The 21,878-nt window shown below is 52.7% G+C and overlaps 1 protein-coding gene and 1 long non-coding RNA gene across 3 annotated transcripts in view; one reads left to right on the forward strand and one right to left on the reverse strand.

The window, feature by feature from the left end:
• The window catches only part of TG (thyroglobulin), a 224,041-nt gene that overhangs the window by 128,883 nt on the left and 73,280 nt on the right, over positions 1-21,878 (reverse strand). For both annotated transcript variants that reach the window (NM_001168418.1, XM_021088574.1), the window contains 7 exon segments: positions 6,310-6,372; positions 14,568-14,711; positions 15,711-15,790; positions 17,289-17,400; positions 18,691-18,867; positions 19,634-19,771; positions 20,742-20,822. In NM_001168418.1, coding sequence (NP_001161890.1) covers positions 6,310-6,372; positions 14,568-14,711; positions 15,711-15,790; positions 17,289-17,400; positions 18,691-18,867; positions 19,634-19,771; positions 20,742-20,822 — 795 coding nt within the window.
• Positions 1,740-5,298, forward strand: LOC102161303. Its single transcript, XR_302793.3, has 3 exons — positions 1,740-1,894; positions 3,235-3,363; positions 4,317-5,298. It is a non-coding gene; the product is annotated as an uncharacterized LOC102161303 (long non-coding RNA).

Below are 21,878 nucleotides of genomic sequence, written 5' to 3' on the forward strand. Positions count from 1 at the left end.
GTAAGTTATCACAAAAACAGAAGAAAAAAAAAAAGCCACACCTAAAAACACAACTGTGCCAATCATCAGAATTATAAAAATAGAAAACTTAAAGAGAAACTCAGAAGCCATTTAAGCCACGCCCTTACACAGCAAAGGAATAGCCAACATGCTTGCATGCTCCACTGGCGGGGGGCTCACCCTCTCCTCCTGACTGCATCACAGCAGGACCACACACACCTCCTCCTCCACCCTCTGACCCCGTCCCCTCTCACCTTGTCCCCCACTGCTCCTCCCATGATGCCAGACGCTCTGTCTGTACCGAGCTCCCCTCCTCCGTCTCTCCTGGGCGAGGCTCCCCTCCTGGACTGTAGTCATGAGGGAAGGAAAGCGATTGCTTCCTTGAAAAACCAAATTCAGTTCCCCCAGGGAGGCCAGGACATCCAGCACAGACTCAACAGTGGGGGGAAATCAGTGAAGAATGCGCAAAGGATCATAAAATACTTTTTTAATAAAAAAATAAATAAAAACTTTATGCAACACTAGGCACTGGTAACCTAGTATTACCCCCCCCCCTTTTTTTTGGCCATGCCTGTGACATGCAAAAGCTCCCGGGCCATTTATCAAACCTGTGCCACAGCAGTGATCATGACAGATCCTCAACCGCTAGGCCACCAGGGAACTCCAGTATTACCATTTTTAATCAACAGTTAAAATTATTATAACCCATAAAACTAAGGGAAATCTACCACTGTAATGGATTACATTCAGAGATGGCTTAATTCATAGTCAGCCATACAGAAGGACTTGAGAGGTCCTGGGAAGGGTAACCTACCTGAAACATTTTCCCCAAAATGCTTACCAAATGCTCTGAATTTCCACTCTTAAAGAGGAAGCCATTTTGGTCTACGCACTTGTTAAAATGCGACCACTCTTGGGGAAAACATTATATTAAAAAAAGAAGGTAGGTCCTAGGTTGGCATATTTTGTTCTTGGCTCCATCTCCCTTAAATTCAATTGAGCAAATCCCCAATGGACCATGTACAAAACTGGCACTGTCTGGGAAGGAAGTTATCAAAGTATATCCTTAATTTGCTCCCTAGTCTAAGATCTAACAAATGTTTAAGACACAATTATTCAGCAAACATTCAGCAAATGCCTCTCAGGCACACTATGTACAGTTGCACGAGTTGTATACTGTACAATTGCATGAGCAGAATTCACCAAGATTATCTGCAAAAAGGATCCCTTAGAACTGGTAGGGCTTGATCTAAGCTAGCTGTTCCAACAACACAGCCAACCTTCACCAGGCACTGGGTACAGCAGTTTTACATAGAATACCTCTTTCAAGCCTAATATCACTTTGAAGACATCATCATCTCCATTTTATAGGTGAGACAACTAAGACTCACAAATATCCTTTAACTTGGTCAAGTTCACATACCCGAGGACTGGCAAAGACAGGATTCCCGTATCCCACGTGATTTCCAATCCATACATGTGGTTACCATTCCTCCATTTGCTCATTCCTCCAACAAACATCAACTGAATCACTATTAAATACCAACCTGGAGCAAAGCGAGTGTTTGCATACACATTTTTAAATGATAAAATAAGACCGCGAGTCTACTGCACACCAGACACTTTTCTAAGTGTTTAGGATCAAACCATGAATGACGAAATACCTGCCCTTTGGAGCAGGAAATCTAGTGAGCAAGCAAAAAGAATACGTCCATTCATTTGGTAAACATTTCCTGGGAACTGCCTAGATACAGTCATGCTTCTAGGGGCTCAAATACAGCAGGGAGCAAGACAGATCAAGTTCCTGCCTGGTGCGGCTTCCGTTTTAGAGGAAGGCAAACAAATACTCAAGAAGGAAACAAGTGAGAAAATTTCACAGCAAAAAGACCTGAAGGTAATGAAGGCGGGTGAAGGGGTAGAGAGTGCTAACTGGCCGCTTCCACGGGGCGGTCGCAGGTGTCTTGGAGGAGGTGACGTTAGCTCAGAGCAGAGGACCAGCCCTGAAGATGCAGGGGGTGAACTTTCTCCATGGGCGGGGCTCTTTGAGACCCCCTTCACTGCCGTAGCCCCAGCACGGGGTGCCCAGCGCAGAGTAAGTGCTCGCTGACTTGTTGGATGAATAAGCGAATGAACGGGAGCATGGCAGCCGAGGCAGAAGAAACCTAACTTGGGCCTAACCCAGCGCCTCCCCAGCTGGCCGGAGGCTCCCTCCTGGAGAGAAGCGAAGCCTTCTTCGCTCCCTCACATGGCCTACTTTCCTTGGAGCAACCCTGGCTGTGATCCCGGCTTGCTGGCTGTTCCTCCGTGCCGGCTCCTGGGTCTAGAGGAGCGGAGAAGAGGTGCCGGGGAGCTGCCCGAGGGAGCCCGTGCCCAGAGCACACTCAGTGCTGCCAATTCCAGCCATGAGGCTGCACGGGGCGCACACTGGCCTGAGTCTCCCACCTGTCCCGCTGCGCGCAGCAGCTGCTCCCTAGAACATTCACTCGGCTCTCCACGGACTGAAGGCAGGAAACAGTGCGAGCCTGCCAGTCTCGCCCCACGGGGCCCTGGATTAGGGGATCTATCCCTGGGCTGCACTTCTCCTGAAGTAAGGACAGCAAGACAGGGAGTGTGTGTGCATGTGTGTGTGTAAATATTTGGAAAAGAGATTTAAGGTTTCTACAAACATCAAGTCATTCTGGAGTCAGTGCCTGCTCATGTGGCCCTTTCAGCCCAAAGCCGAAAGGGTTAAGAATTGGCTGGCGGGGGTTAAGGCACCACCAGACCCGTGGCTGCAGCCGGAAGGTGACAGCGCTCCTGGGTCATTCCATAGCACCCATTCCAGCCTCACATGTGCCCCGGGTGAGATCACTAATGTTCAGTGCCTGATGCTTCAGGCCATGGTGTCCTCCAGACAGTGACCAAGCCTGAGTCTGGCACAGGTGGAGATGCCAGTGGCTGCGCCAACAGTCTTTCTCGGGACACATGACTGCAGTCAGTCAACGCGGTCGGCTCCGTCCTTGCCCAGCGGTGCCAAGGGGTTGATGGAATTCAGTTGATCTTTTCTGCAAGTGTTTTCCATTAGGCTGGAGACATAGTTGTGTGATCCTCAAAAACGTCAGCCCTGGCAGCGAGTGAGTCCCTCATCTAATTGAGGGAAGCACTGGGGCATTCTGGTGCAGCAACGGGCTTTGAAGTTGGTCTGCCAGCTTCAGTCCTGTTTCATCACTTAACCGCTGCGTACTCCCGGGCCAGATTCCTCAGCTCCCTGATGTCTCCGGTGGCAAACCAATCCGGATCCAAACCCACTCTCCTCACTGAAGATGCTGACTGGCTGGTTGGGTTCTCCAGGAACCAGACTCTGAGACGGCATCCAGGATGCAGGTCATTGCTTGGGAAATGGGGTGGGAGAGGGCACGGGCCGGGCAGAGGGAGAACTCGAGCTTCAGTGCAGCCTCAGCGGAGGCCTCCGCTCACGGCTAGGGGTGCCCGGCGATCCTCAAAACTGTCACTCATTGATGTGACTCTCCCCGCGGGGTCTGACGGTGGGGTCTGTCTGGGGAATAGCCCTTCATTCCTGAGGGGGTCTGCGGGACACCACGGCCCACACCCCAGGGCGTAAACCCCTCATCTTCATGCACCTTTTATTCAGGGAGGAAAGGAAGTATCTACTAAACACTTCATGCTCACAGGAAAGCTGGTTGGTAACAGGGTCTATTTTTCAAATGCGGCCACGGAGGCTCTGTTAGGTTAAAGGGACAGGCTGGGACGGGGATGTGCGAGCATCTGGCCCCCCAGAGTCAGATAAGAGCATTTGGTTTGAGCTTGTCTGCAAACCTTGCTTCTTTTCTCCTAAAGACGAGGGTTTTACCCATGCTTGGTATGTACATGCATGTGTGCATAAGCGTGAACACACACGCACGCACACACACCCCCATCTCAGAATCACAGACACACACCAACACCCCGTAGGCAGAGTACGCCCTCCCTCTGAGTCACGTCAGAGAAACATGCTCACGCTCTTTTTTGGAGGTTCCCAGGCTAGGGGGCGAATTGGAGCTGCAGCTGCCGGCCTACGCCACAGCCACACTATGCCACAGCCACAGCAACTCTGGATCTGAGCCACGGCTGTGACCTACACCACAGCTCATGGCAATGCCGGATCCTTAACCCACTGAGCGAGGCCAGGGATCGAACCCACATCCTCCAGGATACAAGTCGGCCTCGCTTCTCCTGAGCCACCACGGGAAGTCCCCATGCTCACACTTTCTCTTAATTCCACCCGGGCACTCGAAGCACAGTTGGAATGTCAGCCCCCACTTCTCTCCTGCTTTCAGATCCCACTTGTAAAAATACCGGGACAACTCATTCCGCCTTCAAAACATCCACCCAGTTCCGCAGACTCTGTGTGTGTCTGAAGGGACACGTGCCACACCCCACTCCTTGAATTCTTCGGTTGGTAATTGAAGTCTCAGTAATACACATGTTAGCGGAAACAGCGCAGAAACGTTGTCAAACCACCCGAGGAGACTCAGGCGTTGATCGATTCCTATCTCCCAGCGTGCATTTGACATCTGATATACTATTTTTCGAAACTTTTCAACATTTAATGAAGATTCCATTTGGTCTCAGCACTGTGCTAAGCATTTGATCGTCACAGAAACCTCCAGAGATGGGTCCTATTTTCCCATTTATTAGAGGAAATTCAAACAATGCTGAGATCCGGAAGGAAAAATCACGTGACCGGTTTGCCCCATGGATCTGCCGGGAAGCCAGAGATGCACAAGATGCCACGGAAGACGGGGGCGGGAGGAACATAGGCGAGAAACGGGAAGCTCCACCAAGGACCTCTGCACAGCGTGGTGGGTAATAACACCAGGTTGCTGTTACCCCCCAGGCTCCTGGGAGCCAGATTTCCGGGTCCATAACAATGGAACACTCGCTCTTGCTTCAACCCCAAGTCTTGCTATTACTAGGTTTTGAGGATGAAGGGAGAAAACTGTTGGAGGGATGATAAAAGAGAGCTTTAAGTCCTCATCCGTCAAGGCGGGAACTGAGGAGTTATTTCCAAAATTGACAGATGGAGGAATAGCAGGAGTCACGTATTATTTAGAAAAATAGAGGCCAAGATGAGAGAAAAAAGAGCTAAAAGAGCAGAATGTGATGGCCCTGGGAGTGGGAAAGGCAGGCAGGTGCAGACGAGACAGAGAACCAGTTTGTTTAAAAAAAAAAGAAAGGAAGGAAAGAAAACACAAATCTTTGGGGACTATTTGATTTTCAATTGTTTGCGCATCATCTTGATAAAACTCAGAATCAGTGGCTTTGTTAGCGTCTCTCGGAGCCCCACCTCTGGCCCTGTAACCGGGCCATGATCCCGGCCTCACACTATCTCAGGAAGCGACACCAGGTCATACAGGCCTCAAGTCTTAGCCATGAAATCTTTAAGTGCTTAGATTCTGGATAGAACACTCTGGAAACACGTGCACATGCACCCATATTCCCGCCTCGAAGTTAGCCCTTTTAACTGAGTGAAGGAAGCGGCAACACAGCTGAGGACATGGGTACTTTCAGCCCAGCCTTGACTCTAAACGATTCTCTCCCACACGCACTTCGCCCAGTCCCTGCAGCCGGGACCTGATGACAGACGCCCAGCACCCTGCAGACATGATGTCACAGGACAGGAATGATGAGAGCCTCTCATTTCCTGACTAAGGGAGGCAGGAAAGGGACCTTCGGTGAGGCCCACGCAGGCCCGCCTGCGCCCCGCACTTCCTGCTGCTAGGGGACCAGACGGGGCGTGGGGTGGTGGGCACAGTGCCACGTGCAGGAGGGGGCGGCATCCTGAGCCTGGGTCATGCTGCTGGGCTCAGGGCCAGTGCCTGGCCCTAGATGTTGCCATGCCACCCTGGGTGGCTTGAGCCCCAACTCCTCTGCACACAGAAGAGCTGACTCTTTGACGTTGGGGCATCAACACCACTCTTCTTGACACGGTACCCCGGGGTTGTGCAGGTCGAGTCCTTGCACACATTAGTGACAAGGGGAAACACACCCCAGAAGGCAAACTGGGAGCAGTGGGCCCCTACCCACTGGGCTTCCGGCTGGCTGCAGGATTTGGCCGAATCTTTTAACTGTCATGAGCCAGTTTCCTCGTCCGTAAAACGGACGCGGGGCAGGTGTCCGGCCTCTCTGTGCGTGTGGTTGACTGAGAGGAGCGGGAGTTCATGAACGGAGGGGGTCGTGTGAACTATGAACTGTTAAACCAAAGCGAGGAGGAAGCCGAGAAAGACAGCTGGCCCGCTCAGCAGAGAGACAAGAAGACAATGAGCTTACCTTTCTCTGGGACGGGAGGCAGGGCCGCTGAAGGGCAAAAACTGGGAGCATCATTCTGAACAGCTGGAAAGAAGATAAAGGCAACCTTTTAGCTCCTCTTCAGCTTTTAGATCCTTGAGTCCTGCAGGCAGGGGTAGAGGTCTAACTCGGTGACAGCAAGATTGTACTTGGGAGGCAGACAGAGTTCACGTGGGGCCTGGCACCACCCCCGCATCCGACAGGATGGACTGAGCGATGCTGAAGGACATCCCAGCATCCCCGGGGCCTAAAGCAACCAAGGGACCAAGGGTCATCTCTCCCTGGAGCCACATGCTCGCTGCAGTTGGGGGGGGCGCTCTCCCTCTGTCACCTCCCTCAAGGCCAGGTGGAGGGTGGCTCCATCCAGCCCCTTGTCTCTCAGATGGGGCAGCAGGGGAAACAGAAGGCAGGGGACCTCGCTCCCGCTCTCAGAGCTTCACCTGTGAGTGACACACACTCTTGTCATTTTCACAACATTTTCCAAAGCCAGGGGAAGAAGTGCACACCTACCATGTTGCAGAGACTTGACAGTCAAAGACATGATGTGAGCACAAGAAATGCCTACCACTGTCACTTAACTCAGTCTGCTGACTTAGGGGAGGCAAGTGGCCCCTCCAGGCCTTAGTTTCCACATCTATAAGGGGGCGGGGGGTACGATCTAGGTTGAGGATTGCGGTGAGTGTTACAGGAGAGAATGCAGGGCCAGGCACAGGGTTAGAGCTGCTAAATAGCAGCTGTGGAGGGCAGGTGGCATGGCAGGGAATGGAGCTGGGCACGGGGTGGGGAGGCATGGACCTGGGCTTGGTCTCCATATGCCCCTTAGAAGCAATGCAGAAGGACCTGTTATCTGGCTTCTTCTGCACCCAGTTTCATAGCCTGGTACACAAGGATGACGGGAGAATTAAATGAGAAACCCACTGGGTCACCCACTGGGTCACCATGAGTGCTAATTATCCCCAACCTCTTCCCTTACTGAGCAAACTAAAATCACCAAGCCTCAGCAGCCTCTTCTCCCAGTGGCCCAAACTAGGAGCGCTGCTGGATTTCCTCCCTCTCCGAGCTGCAGGGTAGTATGGCCGGGGTCAAGGGTGGGGCCCAGGGTCAAGGGTCAGTGACCCAGGGTGGGAATGGCTTGGCCAATTTCCTTTGTGTGACCTTGAGCAAGTTGCTTTACCTCCTTGTCTTCTGTTTCCTTATCTGCAAAATGGGGATTGTGAGGCTTAGACGAGCTGGCGTATGTAAAGCTTTGGGCACACAGTAAGTGCTCAATAAAGGCTGGCCATTAGTCCCACTTACTGTCGCCCATCATAGCGACTCACCCTTGCCTTTGAGTCTCAGCCTTGTCTGCCCACGTGAAAAGCCCTGGGTCAGGGTCATACTCCATTCTGGCCCCCAACATCCTGGCTCGGGTCCCCTCCCATTCCACCCCCTTGGCTGCCTTCTGTACTGTGATCAGGTCTACCATGACCCAGCCTCCCCAAGTTCTTGAGGCCCCAGCTGCAGTGTGTGTTTCTTGCTTGGCTCCATCTCCCTAGAAGCACCTGCTCCCCACTCTAGGTCCCTGGTTTCCACTGGAATCCTGTGAACACACGCTGTATGGGCCCCACCCTCAGAGTGTTGGATTCAGCATGTCTGGGCTGGGGCCTGAGAGCTGGCATTTCTAACAAGTTCTCCAGATGACCCTGCCCCTGCTGGTTGAGGGACTCATGCTGAGGGTCGCTGAACTCAGACCTCTCTCCATCGGCATTCTGTGAGCTCCTCACACAAAACTCACAGGGACCAAGAACCAGCTGCCACGCTCCATTGCTCCTGGTTGTCCAGCTTGTTGATTTGAATGTCCAGCTTTGCTTTCTCAGAGCAGGGACCCTGAGAGCTAGCACCGTCTTCAGAGAGCCAGTTGGTGAGTTTACAGCAAGGGCAGTCAGATGTCCAAACCCTTGGACCCAGTAACTTTGGGAAACTTATCTGGACATTCGAAGCAAGCTTGGTTTGCAAAGGAAACACATTTATACAACAGTAATGAAACGCTGGCGACTGTATAAACATCTAATGCTGTGAGAACGCCTAGGGGAGCGGCACATCCACTGGGAGAATTGCTATGTGCACGTCTCGGCTGCGTCTTTCTCATCTAGTTCTACTGCTGCAGCCTAACTTACTACTCTCCCCCTCCCCCATCAGTGTTTCCCAACAGGGCGCTGGCAGCCCTTTGGGTGGGACCATCTTCCCTGCACAGGAATAGCTGAGCCGCGACAGTTCTCAGCTTCCCTGGGCCCCGGGGGCACTGGAAACCTCCACACCCTCCATCCTGGGAGGAACTCGGTCCCTGGGGCCCCCTACAGAGAACTGTACTGCGCAGCCTCGAGCAAGTCGCTCAGCTAATTCACACTGTTAAGCAAATGCATGGCCCTCTTTCTGCTTCTTCCTGACTCCGCTCTCAGTGACATCAAGTTGGTAGCAGCTTGAAATGGGCCGTGGCCAGAGTATTTACACCATGGGAAACGGCAAAACCTCCACAAAAATACCATTCAGGGCCTCCCCCCAACCCTTGCCATCAGCAGCATCTCATTAGCGTTGTATAAATGTGTTTCCTTTGCAAACCGAGCTTGCTTTAAAGGTCCAGATAAATTTCCAGAAGGGAGCACATGTCTGCCAGCACAGCACGGAAAGACGGTAATGACAGACCCTACCTCATCAGGTTATTTGGGGACGGGGACCAGGTAAGACGTTGCCTGCAAAAGCCTGGGCTGGCCCTGGGGTCAGCTCTGTGCTAAGTCAGTGGCAGAGGCTATTGATGGGAGCTGAGTGACGATGAAGAACGGACTGCACAGCGAACCCTCCAGCGTGTGCTAGTTTCTATACGGGCTGCAGAGGCATCATCAGAAGAGGTGGTCACCTCCTTTCCAAGTTCTTCCCGTATCTAGAAGAGTGACGGGGTCCTAGCGCATCTGCTCAGCCCAAGAAGGGAGGAGCTGTGAGGCTCCGATTTTTTTTTAGAAGCCACATTTGACTTTGTAAACAAACCAAAGCCCCTGCCCGACTTGCAGGCCATGTGCAGCTGCAGGGTGAAGGCACCCAGCTCTCTTTGAGAGTAGAGGGTACCAGTGCCAGAGGCCCAGCCTTGCAGGAAGCCCTGAGCTGAGGCAGCAGGACCACAGAGAGCCCTCTTCCCCTCGAGCTCCCTGCCTGGCTGCTAAGATGCTTCCTCTCTGGGTCCTGCTGCCGGGAAGGAGCTGCGCACAGCCTCATTTGCATTCACAACTGCTCAGCCTGAGCCTCTCAGTTCTGTTCTCAGACCTGTGGAACTTGCTATCAGCTGCACACAGTCATCAGAAAGTGCACTGCAAGTTCCCCCTGGGTGCTCGGTGCTCTGAGTCTGTGCCTCTCTCCTGGCTCCGCGGAGACTCGACCTCTGCCTCTGCTCTGAGGACACAGCGCCCCTCCACCCACCCCCACCCCAGCCCCCGCCCCGGACCAGGGACATGTCAGGCTTGCTGCCCGAAGGTCTCCGGGGCCGGAGGCTGCCCCACCCATTATCCCTAAGCAGTGGCCGCGCACCTTCGCCCCTCTCTCCTTAATCTCTCGATTTTCCCCAGAGTGGCTTTGGCGTCTTCCCTTCCAGAACAGAATTCCTGTCCCCCTTTTGTGCTCCAGAGGCCCCATGGATCTTTCCACAGCAACACACGTCCCAGGTCGAGCAGTTCTCCCATGCAGGGGAAACTGAGCTTCCTGTGGGCAGGCCGGGGCCTCCCAGGCTCAGGGGCCCTAAGTGAAGATAGGGAGTGGGCTGGGAGCTGCTTCTGACCTCAGGACATGCTCGGGAAAAGTTCCTTCCTCCCACTCTGTCTCCCAGTCAGGCTAAGCCCTTTCTGGGGGCCCCTCTAGCCCTGTCGCTTCCGTGATGGCCGCGCAGTGGGAGCTCAGCACGCGCACAGCCCTTCCTCTCCCTTCCTCAGCGCGGTTCTTCAGAAACAGGACCTGTGTTGTGCTCCCAGCCTGGCGTCAAATCAGGGGTCCATGCGCATTGCTCAGTAAAGACGTCCACACACTAAATGACCAAGCCATGGACTAGCAGCAAGGGCCCGTCTTTTACACAAATTCTTTGCCAAGATCCCTGAGTACAAGTCCATGCCTCCGGTGCCAGTGCTGATGCAGAGGTTATCCGTCAAGGCTCAGGCCCAGAGGCCCCCCCCCGCCCCCACGCTGCCTCCCTTGGCCCTGCAGAGGCTCCTTCCTATGACCGTATGAGCATCTAATACAAAGATAAGGAGGGGGGCACGTAGCAACAGTGTCAGCTTGTGTGCTGGGATGGTTTTGTCTTCTACAGAGAACAGACTACAAGACGGGACAAAGGTTCCGAATCCAGCAGGTGAGTGCGTTTGGGCCCCGAATACATCATGAGTCCAAAGGTGGTTTTGTAGGGTCCATGGGACCCCGCCGGGAGGAAGGTCTGACTCATCGAACCAGTTTCCTCGAGTGAGATTCCTTTTCTCAGCCTGGGTCTTAGAAGGAGACCATCCATCAATCTTAGGACGTGTCTCGCCGCCCACTTGCAATGGAGATGGCTTAAGGGAGCAAGGCCGACCTGTGAGAGCCTGATTCTGCTGTAATGGGGACCCTGGGTTCCACCAGGTCACCTAAACCCTCGGAGAGCTAGCCCCCTCCTTCCACGTCTCTGAAATGGGAAATTCGGAGCCACTCACACCACGTGGTTCCCATAAGCAAGGGCATCTCGAGGTGTTTTCCACCGGGGGCCTGAGAGACTGAGGCCGTTTTGGCAGTTTTACATTTTTCTCCTTGCATGTCCAAACACTGAAAGCAGGCAGCGTGTGGTGTGCAAACCCGCCTGCTTAGCTAGCTCCATGACAGCGGACCAGGGGCCTGCAGCGGGTGGTCCCTGAAGCGTCACAGAGGCCCCGGAGGAGGTTTCCAGCAGCCGGCTTCCATCACTTGAAGCAGAATTCATTTCTGTTCCCATGTTCCCATAGCATTTTATGCATGAGACTGTTCTATAACTGAGCCTATGATGTGGCAATTAATCATCTATGCCCACCTCTTCCTCACTAGGATGTGAGCATCTAAGAAAAACGACGACGTCTTATTAAGCTCGCATTTCCCGGTGCCCAGCACAGCATATGACTCCGTATGGAAAAGTCTAATAACATTGCAAAACTTCTGGACTTGCGGAGTAAGCAAGCCAGTAAAGGATGGCTTATTCATGGACAGTCGGGAACTCCTCCTTAAGCTGTGAGAGCCTGGAGGCCAGGAGTCATGTCACATAACGGGGTAAGGCTCACACGGCTGTGTGTAGCCATATAATATGGCTCTATGGTTATGTGCACCCAGTTCTTTCTGTCAAGGTCCAAAGAGTCTGGCTCCAAATTCTGTCATTTACCCACTCTGTGACTTTGGGCAAGTGACTTAACCTCCCTGAACCTCTGTTTTCTCATCTGCCCATGGTTGTGAGAATATTTATAAGGTGCTTGGCATCCAGCCTGGTGCACATAAGAGCCCAGGGAATAGAGGCTGGATCTGTAAAACCAGAGACCCCCGGGGCATGGCTGATGCTCAGTCAGTGTCTGTTGAGTGCATTTTTAATGCCCTGCCCTGCAGTTCCCGGTCAGAACTCCTGAGTCCCCAGCCTGACCCTACAGGATACATGTTGGAAAAAGTGAATGGTTTGTGCAATGGGATAAAAAGAAACAGAACAGATGGAAAGAGTTGGGACAATCAGCACCTTGGGTTCCTGTCCTGCCAACTCCTGCCACGATGATGTAGTACCCTGGTCTGAGTCCCGTATTTCGGAACACATGAATTATTTCTTAGCTTCTTTCCACCCAACTTTTCCCTGAGCAAGATAAAGATGAAAAAATGACATTTTCCAGCCTTGAGGGGGTGAGGAGAAGGGAAGAGGTGTGGGAGGATGATGGGCAGGGTGGCACTAGGGGGGTGAGAGTTCAGTTCTGACGCCCTAAGTGCCCAGAGCTGGCACGGGTCTCCTGCAGGGACCACCATCCTAGGCAGGCGTTCGTCCCCAGCCCCTGGGGTTATTTAAAGCCTCCTCTATGTGGGACATGCCCCCTCCCCGATAACTAGAAACCCCAGAGGCCATTTCAGCATACAACCCTGATGCTTTTCTTCAAACAATTCAAGATGTTTTAAATAAAACAGAGATAATAAATAGAGTAAACTCAGATCAAATCAGGTGGACATCAGCCTGGTAACAATCAACTCCGAAAATCCCTGCCCTGAGGCTGCGGAACGTCTCAGGGATTTAGAAGGCTCCTGAAGGAGGGCCAAGGACCAGATTCCACCAAGGAGCCCCAGCCCCGGCCTCTCAGACCAGACATGGCTCTGGAACAGGAGCCAACCTAACCCTGGATTAATTTATTAGTTTACTAATCAGTTTTATTTTTTTGGTTTACTAGTCAATTGACTGTTTGTCAGTTGAGTTGAGCTGGGGGAAAGCCAGTCAGACAAGGTGTCTAGACATCTTCACATCCGGTCACTTATGGGATACAGGCGACCCGCCAGGAGGCAACTTGCAAAGGGGAAGAGTGACATTTGCAGTTGTCAGAGCTGAGTTTGCCACCTGACGAGGCTTCTCGCTGGCTCTGTGGTTTAGGTCAAATAACTTCCACTTTCTCCACCACACTCACCTCATCTTAAAATGAAGGAAACAATGTCTACTCCCCAGGGGCACTGAGTTACACTGTATAACCAGGTAGAAACCCTGGCCGGCCCGTGTGTAGACACACGGGGTGCAGACACAGGGGTGACGGCAGATTCTTCTCCTTCCTACTTTGGACAAAGCACTGCGTTGGGGGATGTGCCAACTGAGAATCAGCGTCACAGCCCTCTATGCTTCCTCTAGATCAGAGACCCCAAGACTCTTGTTTCAAGGACAAGGGCCAGGCCAAGGCCAGCCCCCATCCTATACTAAGGATTCTGAAACTATGGAGGAAGCCATTAACGGGAGAGGCTTGTGATGTTGAACCTCAGCTCAGCCTCTGGGACTCCTACCACGATGGCCTTTCAACTGTTCTGTGTCTGGACATCTGTGCCAATTTGCTTCCAGGACACCCAGTGAGGATGTCCCTGCAGTCACCTGCTGTTCCCCAAGTGTATCCACGCCCACAAACACCCAGCAGGTAAGCGCTGATAGAGCCACAATAAGTGCCCCCATGGGCGGGGGACCTAAGCAAGACGTGTGATTTTCCTAAAGACAATCCTATAGTAGGTGGCAGAGCTGGGAAGACGCTGCCAGCTCTTCACTTGAGTCCAGCAGCTTCTCCATCACCCTGTGTACAACATTCATGCCTTCATTCTCCAGTTTCAAACCGAGCCCCTAAAACGTGCTGGGGTACAATCCCACATTGGACCAACGCTGCCTTGGCCCTGAAATCCTAACGCCATGGGCACCGTCAGATGCACACCAGTGATGTCCTTTCCCTCCCTGAGATCACCAGGTGCCATGTCCTGATTAAGCGACAAAACGAGAAACCTGGCTGGGTGCACATGTGCTGGTTTCCCCTGTCCAGGACCAGCACCCTAACTGCACTCTGCGGACCCTTCCCCTCCGCCCCCGTGCATTCAGTCCTGCGGGACTAGCCCTCAAGCTGCCCCCAGCCCCACACTTGGGCAGTGGTGGGACTCACAGCCCAAGCTGGGCCAGACTCTCTCCCTTAAGTTTCAAGCTTGAACACAGCCACCAAAACCCTCTGGAGCAGACTGATGGTGACAGTGGCAGCTGCAGAGACTGTCCATTCATTCCATGGAGCTGAGACCTAGCTGGTCATCTTTCCTTTGAGTCTACAAGCAGATTTGCAATAAATTCCTTTTGTCGGAGTTCCCGTCGTGGCTCAGTGGTTAACGAATCCGACCAGGAACCATGAGGTTGTGGGTTCGATCTCTGGCCTTGCTCAGCGGGTTAAGGATCTGGCGTTGCCGTGAGCTGTAGTGTAGTTTGCAGACACAGATCAGATCCCGTGTTGCTGTGGCTCAGGTGTAGGCCAGCAGCTGTAGCTCCAATTGGACCCCTAGCCTGGGAACCTCCATGTGCCACAGGAGCGGCCCTAGAAAAGGCAAAAAGACAAAAAAAAAAAAAATTCCTTTTGTCTCTGTTGCTTGCACCCAACGAATCCTGACTAGTCTACTTCCCAGCCCAAAGACATCATCTTCATATGGAGGCGAGACCCAGTCACTAAAGACGCCCATGGAGCTGTTCGGAACAAGTCACTCACCAGGCTTCTGGTACCAGCCGAAGGGGTAGGTGCGGACCTCAGTGTCAGGAGAGCCACAGGCCAGCAGGCGCCAGCTTCCTCCGTTTTCCTCGCTGCACGTCTGAAGTCCCAGGCTGTTCAGAGTTAGGCACGTCACCTCTCCTCCTGGAGCAAAACGGGACCAGAACCAGGAAAATGATTCTGAGGGAAGATTCCAACTGAATGAGAGCAAGTCTGCAAACTCAGCCTTCAGCAGACATCTGGGGCGCACCACCACATTCCAGGGATGATCTTAGCCTGCGTGAGCTTCTGGTCTAGGAGCACGGGACGGGGCCGGCACATGCCTATCAACAAGCCACCAAGTTCCCAGGGCTGGGTCCGCATCAAACCACGTGGTCTTCACACAGCCCCGTGAGGAGGGCAGCAGGTGTACCCCTACTTACAGAGGAGGAAACCGAGCCTCAGAGAGATTACGCGACTTGTCCAGAACTACACATGTAGTAAGTGACAGAATCAAGTTTCAAATGCATTTCATAGGGATGGAGACCAAGTTCGCCCCATGGAGGGACCCGTCCCAGGTCTTGAAGGATGAGTGGCAGACAGCTAAGTGAGCCGTGGAAGGATGCCTACCTCGGTCAGGTGGAAGTGCTGTGTAGAGCTGACTGGGCGACGGTCCAGGAGCTGTGCCCAGCTATCAGGTGTCTTAGCCAGCACCCCTTCCGCACTGCTAAGACCCACTTACCATCTGCCAATGGGGATTACTCCTCCCACCCGCTGTGAGGACATGCCGAGGCTCAGATAAGGCCATGGATGTGAGCGTGTTTTCTATTTCATGTATTTATTTATGGTCTTTTTCCCTTTTCTAGGGCCGCTCCCACAGCATATGGAGGTTCCCAGGCTAGGGGTCTAATCAGAGGTGTAGCCATTGGCCTACACCAGAGCCACAGCAACTCAGGGTCCGAGTCACGTCTGCAACCTACACCACAGCTCACAGCAACGCTGGATCCTTAATCCACTGAGCAAGGCCAGCGATGGAACCCGAAACCTCATGGTTCCTACTCGGATTCATTAACCACTGAGCCATGACGGGAACTCTGTGAGCGTGTTTTCCAGACTGCCAAGTGCTGAAGGGAGGCCAGAGGAAGATGCTATTGCCATTATTACCTTTCAGCTGGGAAACGTTCAGAAAGCCAAAGCCGGTGCAGCACGGGTCCACGTCACACAGCCGTTCACACTCGAAGAAGCTGGCGGAAAAGGAGAGAGAGCAGGCCTGCAGGCACGCCCTGGACAGGGCCATGGGCAGGTGACTGCCGGCATTCTTCCTGGGGGCCTGCTTTCTGCATGAGGACGCTTCCCGGCGTTCAGACGCACAAGCTCTGCTCCCACAGCCCCGTCCCAGGCTCAGGGTCGGGCAGATCCCTATTGCCAAGCCTCCTCCTCTCCCGCCTCCCATCGGCGTGAGATCTCAGGACAGACTATCCCATATCATCCTCTCATCTGCATTTTCTAAAGCAGACCTGAAATGCCAGCAACACGACATCGCTTCATAAAGCAACAACGCTTCTTAGGTCGATAGTTCACAGATCAGTGACCCTCAAATTCTAACATCAGCAGGCGGAGCTTAGTTAAAATTCAGATTCCTGAGCCCTCTGGAGATGCGGATTCAGTAGGACCCAGGAATGCAGTCTGTTAAAAGTCTTCCTGTGGAGCTCCCGTCCTGGTGCAGTAAAAACGAATCCGACTAGGAACCATGAGGTTGCAGGTTCAATCCCTGGCCTCACTCAGTGGGTTAGGGATCTGGTGTTGCCGTGAGCTGTGGTGTAGGTCACAGACACAGCTCGAATCTGGCATTGCTGTGGCTGTGGTATAGGCCGGTGGCAACAGCTCCAATTAGACCCCAGCCGGGGAACCTCCATGTGCTGTGGGTGCAGCCCTCAAAACACAAAAGACAAAAAAAAAAAAAAAACAACTCCTCCTGTGATTCTGATGGGTGAGATCCACAGACGTGGGAAGAAGCATTACCTTTAATGAAAATAACTACATTACAGCTAACTAACGAAATCAGTAACAAAATACATTTAAAAATAATAAACAAATTAAAAGTCCTTATATACCTGTGGCCCTACTGAAAGGTCTACTCACTCTGCAGATTCTGAATACAGCACAAGGAAACTCCACTGATCAAGTTTATAACAACTCTTAGAGTTCCCGCTGTGGCTCAGCAGGTTAAGAACCTCATGTAGGGTTCATAAGGATGCTGGTTTCTCTCAGTGGGTTAAGGATCCAGTGTTGCTGCAAGCTATGGCGTAGGTTGCAGGCATGGCCCTGATCCGGTGTGGCTGTGGCTGTGGTGTAGGCCGGCCGCTGCAGCTCTGATTCGACCCCTAGCCTGGGAACCTCCGTATGCCACAGGTGAGCCCACAAAAGGACAGGGAAAAGAAAAGTCTACAGCAAAGCTTGGTCATTTTTATTAATTGATAAAACATGGGTCAGTGCTTCCCTTTTGCCCCAGCTAACAGGAGGTTCAAGGCTAAATGCCGCGCTGACTCTTGGAAACTGACCTGCGTCACGGTGTTAGGATACAGTCAAGTCATCATTACCTTTTCACCCTCTGCTTTGGGTTTTACAGTTTCTGATGCTTGTACCTTTAGCTGATAGCCTGTCCCCGTGTTTACGAAAACAGAAGGGTCTTCATCATACGTGCTGGCCGTGGGCCAGGGGCGAGCAGAGGGAGCAGCTTACCCACTGGAAATGGCCTTGTCGGCCATGGGCACTTTGTGTCTAATGGAAAGGCCGGTGAGCTTCTGGAACGGCAGCCGGGTGTAAAAGTTCTTCACTCTGTCCTGCAGCACAACTGCAAGGAGGAGGAGAGTGGTTACAGAATTTAGGGAAGATGAGTTGTAGCCACAAAAATAGGGGGACGGAGGTCCACGACCGCACGGAAAGCTTCCAATTAAAGACGGCGTCTTACACCCACGTGCTCACACTCCACTCCCGTCCCCGACCTCGCTGAAATAATAGTAAAGGGATTTGTACGAAGGCCTGACTCACAGGGGAAAACAGAACGGGAGAGGGGATATGGCGACGCAAGTTCGGAAACTTGAAAAAAACACAGAGGAGTAAAAGTTGATCTCACAGACCCGAGAAAGCTGATGTCTCAAGCCTTCTGTGGGCAGAACCAAGAAGCAGCCCTGTACACCTTCTGGAACCCCCCAGAGGACTAAGTATCAGCAGCTTGGGACGAAAGTGAGCTGAAAGAGAATGGGCTGGAAATCTTTTGAAGGAGCAATTAGGTCTCCAGGTGCCCCCTTTTTTCCCCCACAGCCAACAACTGCCCCCTGCCTCCCAGAGAAGCCTGGGGTCTCTTGGGGGCACCAGGCTGAGTTGCAATGGTGGGACCACGGACTGAAACCTGAGGATTTTTTTCCAGTCAGTCTATAAAGTAACTACTGGGATGTCTTCATTCTCCAACCCTATTTGGCATCCAAACCATGAGCAGCCAGGCTCATGCCCCCAGGCCGGATATTACGAGATTCCTCTAGAGGAAGAAGGGCCTAGATCCACAGACATGAGGGATTTCCCAAAGGGTGGCCCAACTGGATCATCCTACAGGGAAACCTGAAGTCAACGTGCTCCCACCCCACACTCAGGGCTTCTGGATCAGCTTCTGGATCAGCTTCTGGGTTCCTCTATTCCATTTGAATGAAAAATCAAAGGACACCAAGTGCCTGAGAAGGGCCTCCAGCAGAGAAGATAGAACAGTAAACAGAAAATCACAACATCGTGGAAGAAACGGAGATTGCGTCGGGTGAAGCCCCGCCCCCAAATAATGTCATTAATATTCTCGGAAGCAAAATCCACCTCCATCTCGTTGAAGCCACAGCTGTTGGGATTTTCTGTAGAGTGTGGCCAACTGGAATTCTAACTGCTGCATGCGTTAAACATGAGTTCCGTGAGCTGTGGGATCCCAGAGTGAGATTATTCTCTACAGGCAATTTGATGCATTTCTAAAAGCCTTTGCATCTCTACCAGAAGCGTGGGTAGCTTTATATTTAAAAGGAGAAGCAGCGATGTGGATATTTCTGGACCCACAGAGCCAGCAGCCCACCAAATATGCCGCTTGGGCCGATCCCAGCAAGCTCACCTCTCCTCTGGAAGAGGGCATTCGGCCTGCGGGGCAGGATCCGTCTGCAGCCCCTGGGACTGGCCTCCATGACGTCGTCACACACCTGGGCCTCTGGGTAGAGGGTACAGGTCAAGTACAAGGGTGAGCTGTCTGTTATCTCTGCCAGCTGACAGAAAGAGGGCTCCTGGACACAGCCTGCAGGCAAGAGAGCGGTTGGGCTTTAGTCCTCGAGAGGCCGGCTGGGGAGAGTTTACCTCTTCAGGAGCTCCTGGAAAGAGCTCTGTAGGGATTGGTCCTAGAGGGCAGAGGCCCAGGTCAGTCAAAGTTGTCCAGTCTGGAAGGTCCAAGAAAAAACCTCAGGGTTCTGCTGGCGGGGGAGCAGGCTGTGCATGAAACAGAGAGTCCGTGTGGCTCTGGATAAAGGCAGAGTCCAAGGGGCAAGGGGTGAGCTGTAAACCCAGCAATATGGCAGGAGAGAGGTTGAAATTCCACTGGCTCTGCCCAGGACCATCTCAGAGGCCATCAGGCTCTCAGACCACAGGCTATAAACCTTGGTGATTTACAAACCTTGGTTTAAACCTTGCCTGTTCCCACTCTCCTGTCAGGCTTTATTTTCTCAACCCCAAGGTCAAACACAAGGCCTAGCACACAGCTCATGCCCAACACAGTACATGCCTGTTGGGTAGGATGGATGGATGGATGGATGGATGGATGGATCAATGCGTGGATGGAAGGACAGATGACAAGTTCTGGGAGCAGAGTGGAGATTAACTACATTAGCTTCTTGAAGACATGGGTTATGTCCTTTCTTCTAGATCACTCAGAGCCCTAAGACTGCAGCTATCCCTAAGGTATGCCTATTGAACTTGATCTTGTCTGGGTCTCAAGGGTTGTTAACCTAGGCCTGTGATGCTTGGCCACAGGGTGGAGATGGAGCAGGAGGAGATCTAAGGACACTTACGAGAAAGGCACCATAGATGTGCCTGCTGAAGGGAAAACAGGTGTTTGAAAAGCCGGTGCTGCTGGCTGGGGAGGGATCTGTTCTCACTGACAATGACCTGGTTCAAGTCCACAGGAGAGAAAAGTTCTGCTGTCAAATCTGCAAAAGAAGGAGCGAGTCAATTTCCTGTGCCTTTACCTCCATGGCCTGCCTCTCTCTCTCCCTCATTCTCTCTCTCTCTCTCTTTCTCACACACAACGCAGAGAGGCCCTCCTAGGGGACGGAGGAGCCCCAGGCCGGGTAAAGGCGCCTCACCCCCCATGCAGAGGAGGCACCCACGGGGTTCCTCCTGCTGCAGCCTTATCTTCTCGGTGGCAGGAATGTAATCAGCTGGGAAGGGAAACCCGAGCTGGGCTTTTCTAGTCACCCTGAAGCCCTCCGAGGTCATCCGCTTCCTTCCCGTGGGAATCAGGCGATAGCTTCGTGGAAGCGGCCCTGGCACCGTGGCTAATGATGGATTTTACAGACTATTCTCAAGTACCAGGAAAACATTCTCGTGTACGGGCCGCGGGCAGTCTGGCTACCCCTCAGAGGGGCTGCTACGGTTGGGAACCAGAGAGAAAGGCCCCAGGGCAGGCGGGCCAGCAGGAGTGTAGGGTGCTGGGGGGTGGAGGTGGGGGGCCTGGGGCAAACAGGAGAGCCGCTCCCTGATGGAGGGGGAAGCCCAGTTCAGTTCAGAGGGTGGTCACCAGGCAGAAATTTGAAGCCCATGTTGCTGGAGCTTTTCCTCTGTTTCTCTACGGAAGCTGGAAACGAATTTTTACATAAAGTCTCCTAATTTAAAAAGATTGGCTGAGTTAAATAAAATTAAAAGTCTACCCTACAAATCAACAAAACTTAATCTGCTCCGTCAGCCGGGGCCCCCAGGACTCGGCTCTCACACCGCCTGCCCCTCCGAGGAGCCGTCTGTATTTATGAAATGAGTGGTGGATTAGGAGCTCAGAGGGGAGCCCACGGCCCTGGAACGGAGCGGTGTTCATGGGTCCGTTCATTGATCAGACCCTCGGGCATCACCACCCTGTCTCCACAGCCAGGGACCCGAGGGTATTCAAAGGTCCGGGGCGGGTACCTGTTTCCTCTGGAGATTCTGGCCTTGGTTGCATGTCTCTTCTGCACCCCATAGACTCAGACCGAGACCCCATGTCAGAATCTGAGGGGAAAAAAAGACTGTTGTTCTACTACTGGGGAGGAAAAGGGGAGCTATTCGTCTGGTCAAGAAAACAGTCATGCCAGTGTGCGAAATGCCCACGGTCCACGGCCAGCTGCCCCCACAAGATCTGGAACAACTCCGGGGACGGAGGTCTGCATTCTTTGGCCTTCTATGGAACATCAGCCAACCTCTCCAGAAAAGACCCATGATTGTCCTTAATATTGAAACTATTAACATTTGCCAAGTCCTTTAGAGCTGACGGAACATGCTCGTAAACACTGGTCTTTGCCGCCGCCTGCAAAGGTAACGGGCAAAGTTTCCATCTGACTCTTGAGAAAACGGAGACGTGAAACAACCTAACCCAGAACACGCAGGTAGAAAGCAGATGGATGGGAATTCCAAAAAATTCAACGACATTCCCAAGTTGGGAACAGGTCTCCCATGACGGGGAAGGGGGTTTAGCCGGGTCTTTGGGTGCGGCTGCTCAGTGGGGCAAACGTCCTGGGGAAGCACGTCTTTACTTTCTCACCAGCCAGCAAATCACTGACCAGCAATTTCTTTCTTCGTTTTCGTTTTGATGGAAGTATCATGGGTGTACAATATCACACACGTTACAGGTGTAAAGGTCACACTCCGTGGACAGGCCCTCAGCCACAGGCTGTGTTGTGCGACACGACACGGAAATGTCTAAGAAGTTGGAACCAAGGTCTGGTCCCGCCCAGGACCTGCTGCGAGTGTTTCGCCTACCCTCTCCAAGTCTCTTTTTTTTTTTTTTTTTTTTGCTGTTTGGAAAAAGGAACAAAATGTCACTGCCCACATGTGTCATACACGTATGACTAAATGAGAAAAGTGTATAAACTCATTATATCAACTGAAAATGAACATGATGATGGGCCCTTCCTGTCCCTTTCCCGCCCACTCGTCTTCCTCTTCCTCCTCCTGCTCTTTCTTCATCCAACGTCATCGCCGCCGCCGCCACCACGAACGCTGATCAGCGCTGGGGATGCACCAGGCGCTGTCCCAGGCACTTTACAGCCATCACGGAGCCAATGTCCA

This window comes from Sus scrofa, chromosome 4 (genome assembly GCF_000003025.6).
Source record: "Sus scrofa isolate TJ Tabasco breed Duroc chromosome 4, Sscrofa11.1, whole genome shotgun sequence".
Lineage (NCBI taxonomy): Eukaryota > Metazoa > Chordata > Mammalia > Artiodactyla > Suidae > Sus > Sus scrofa.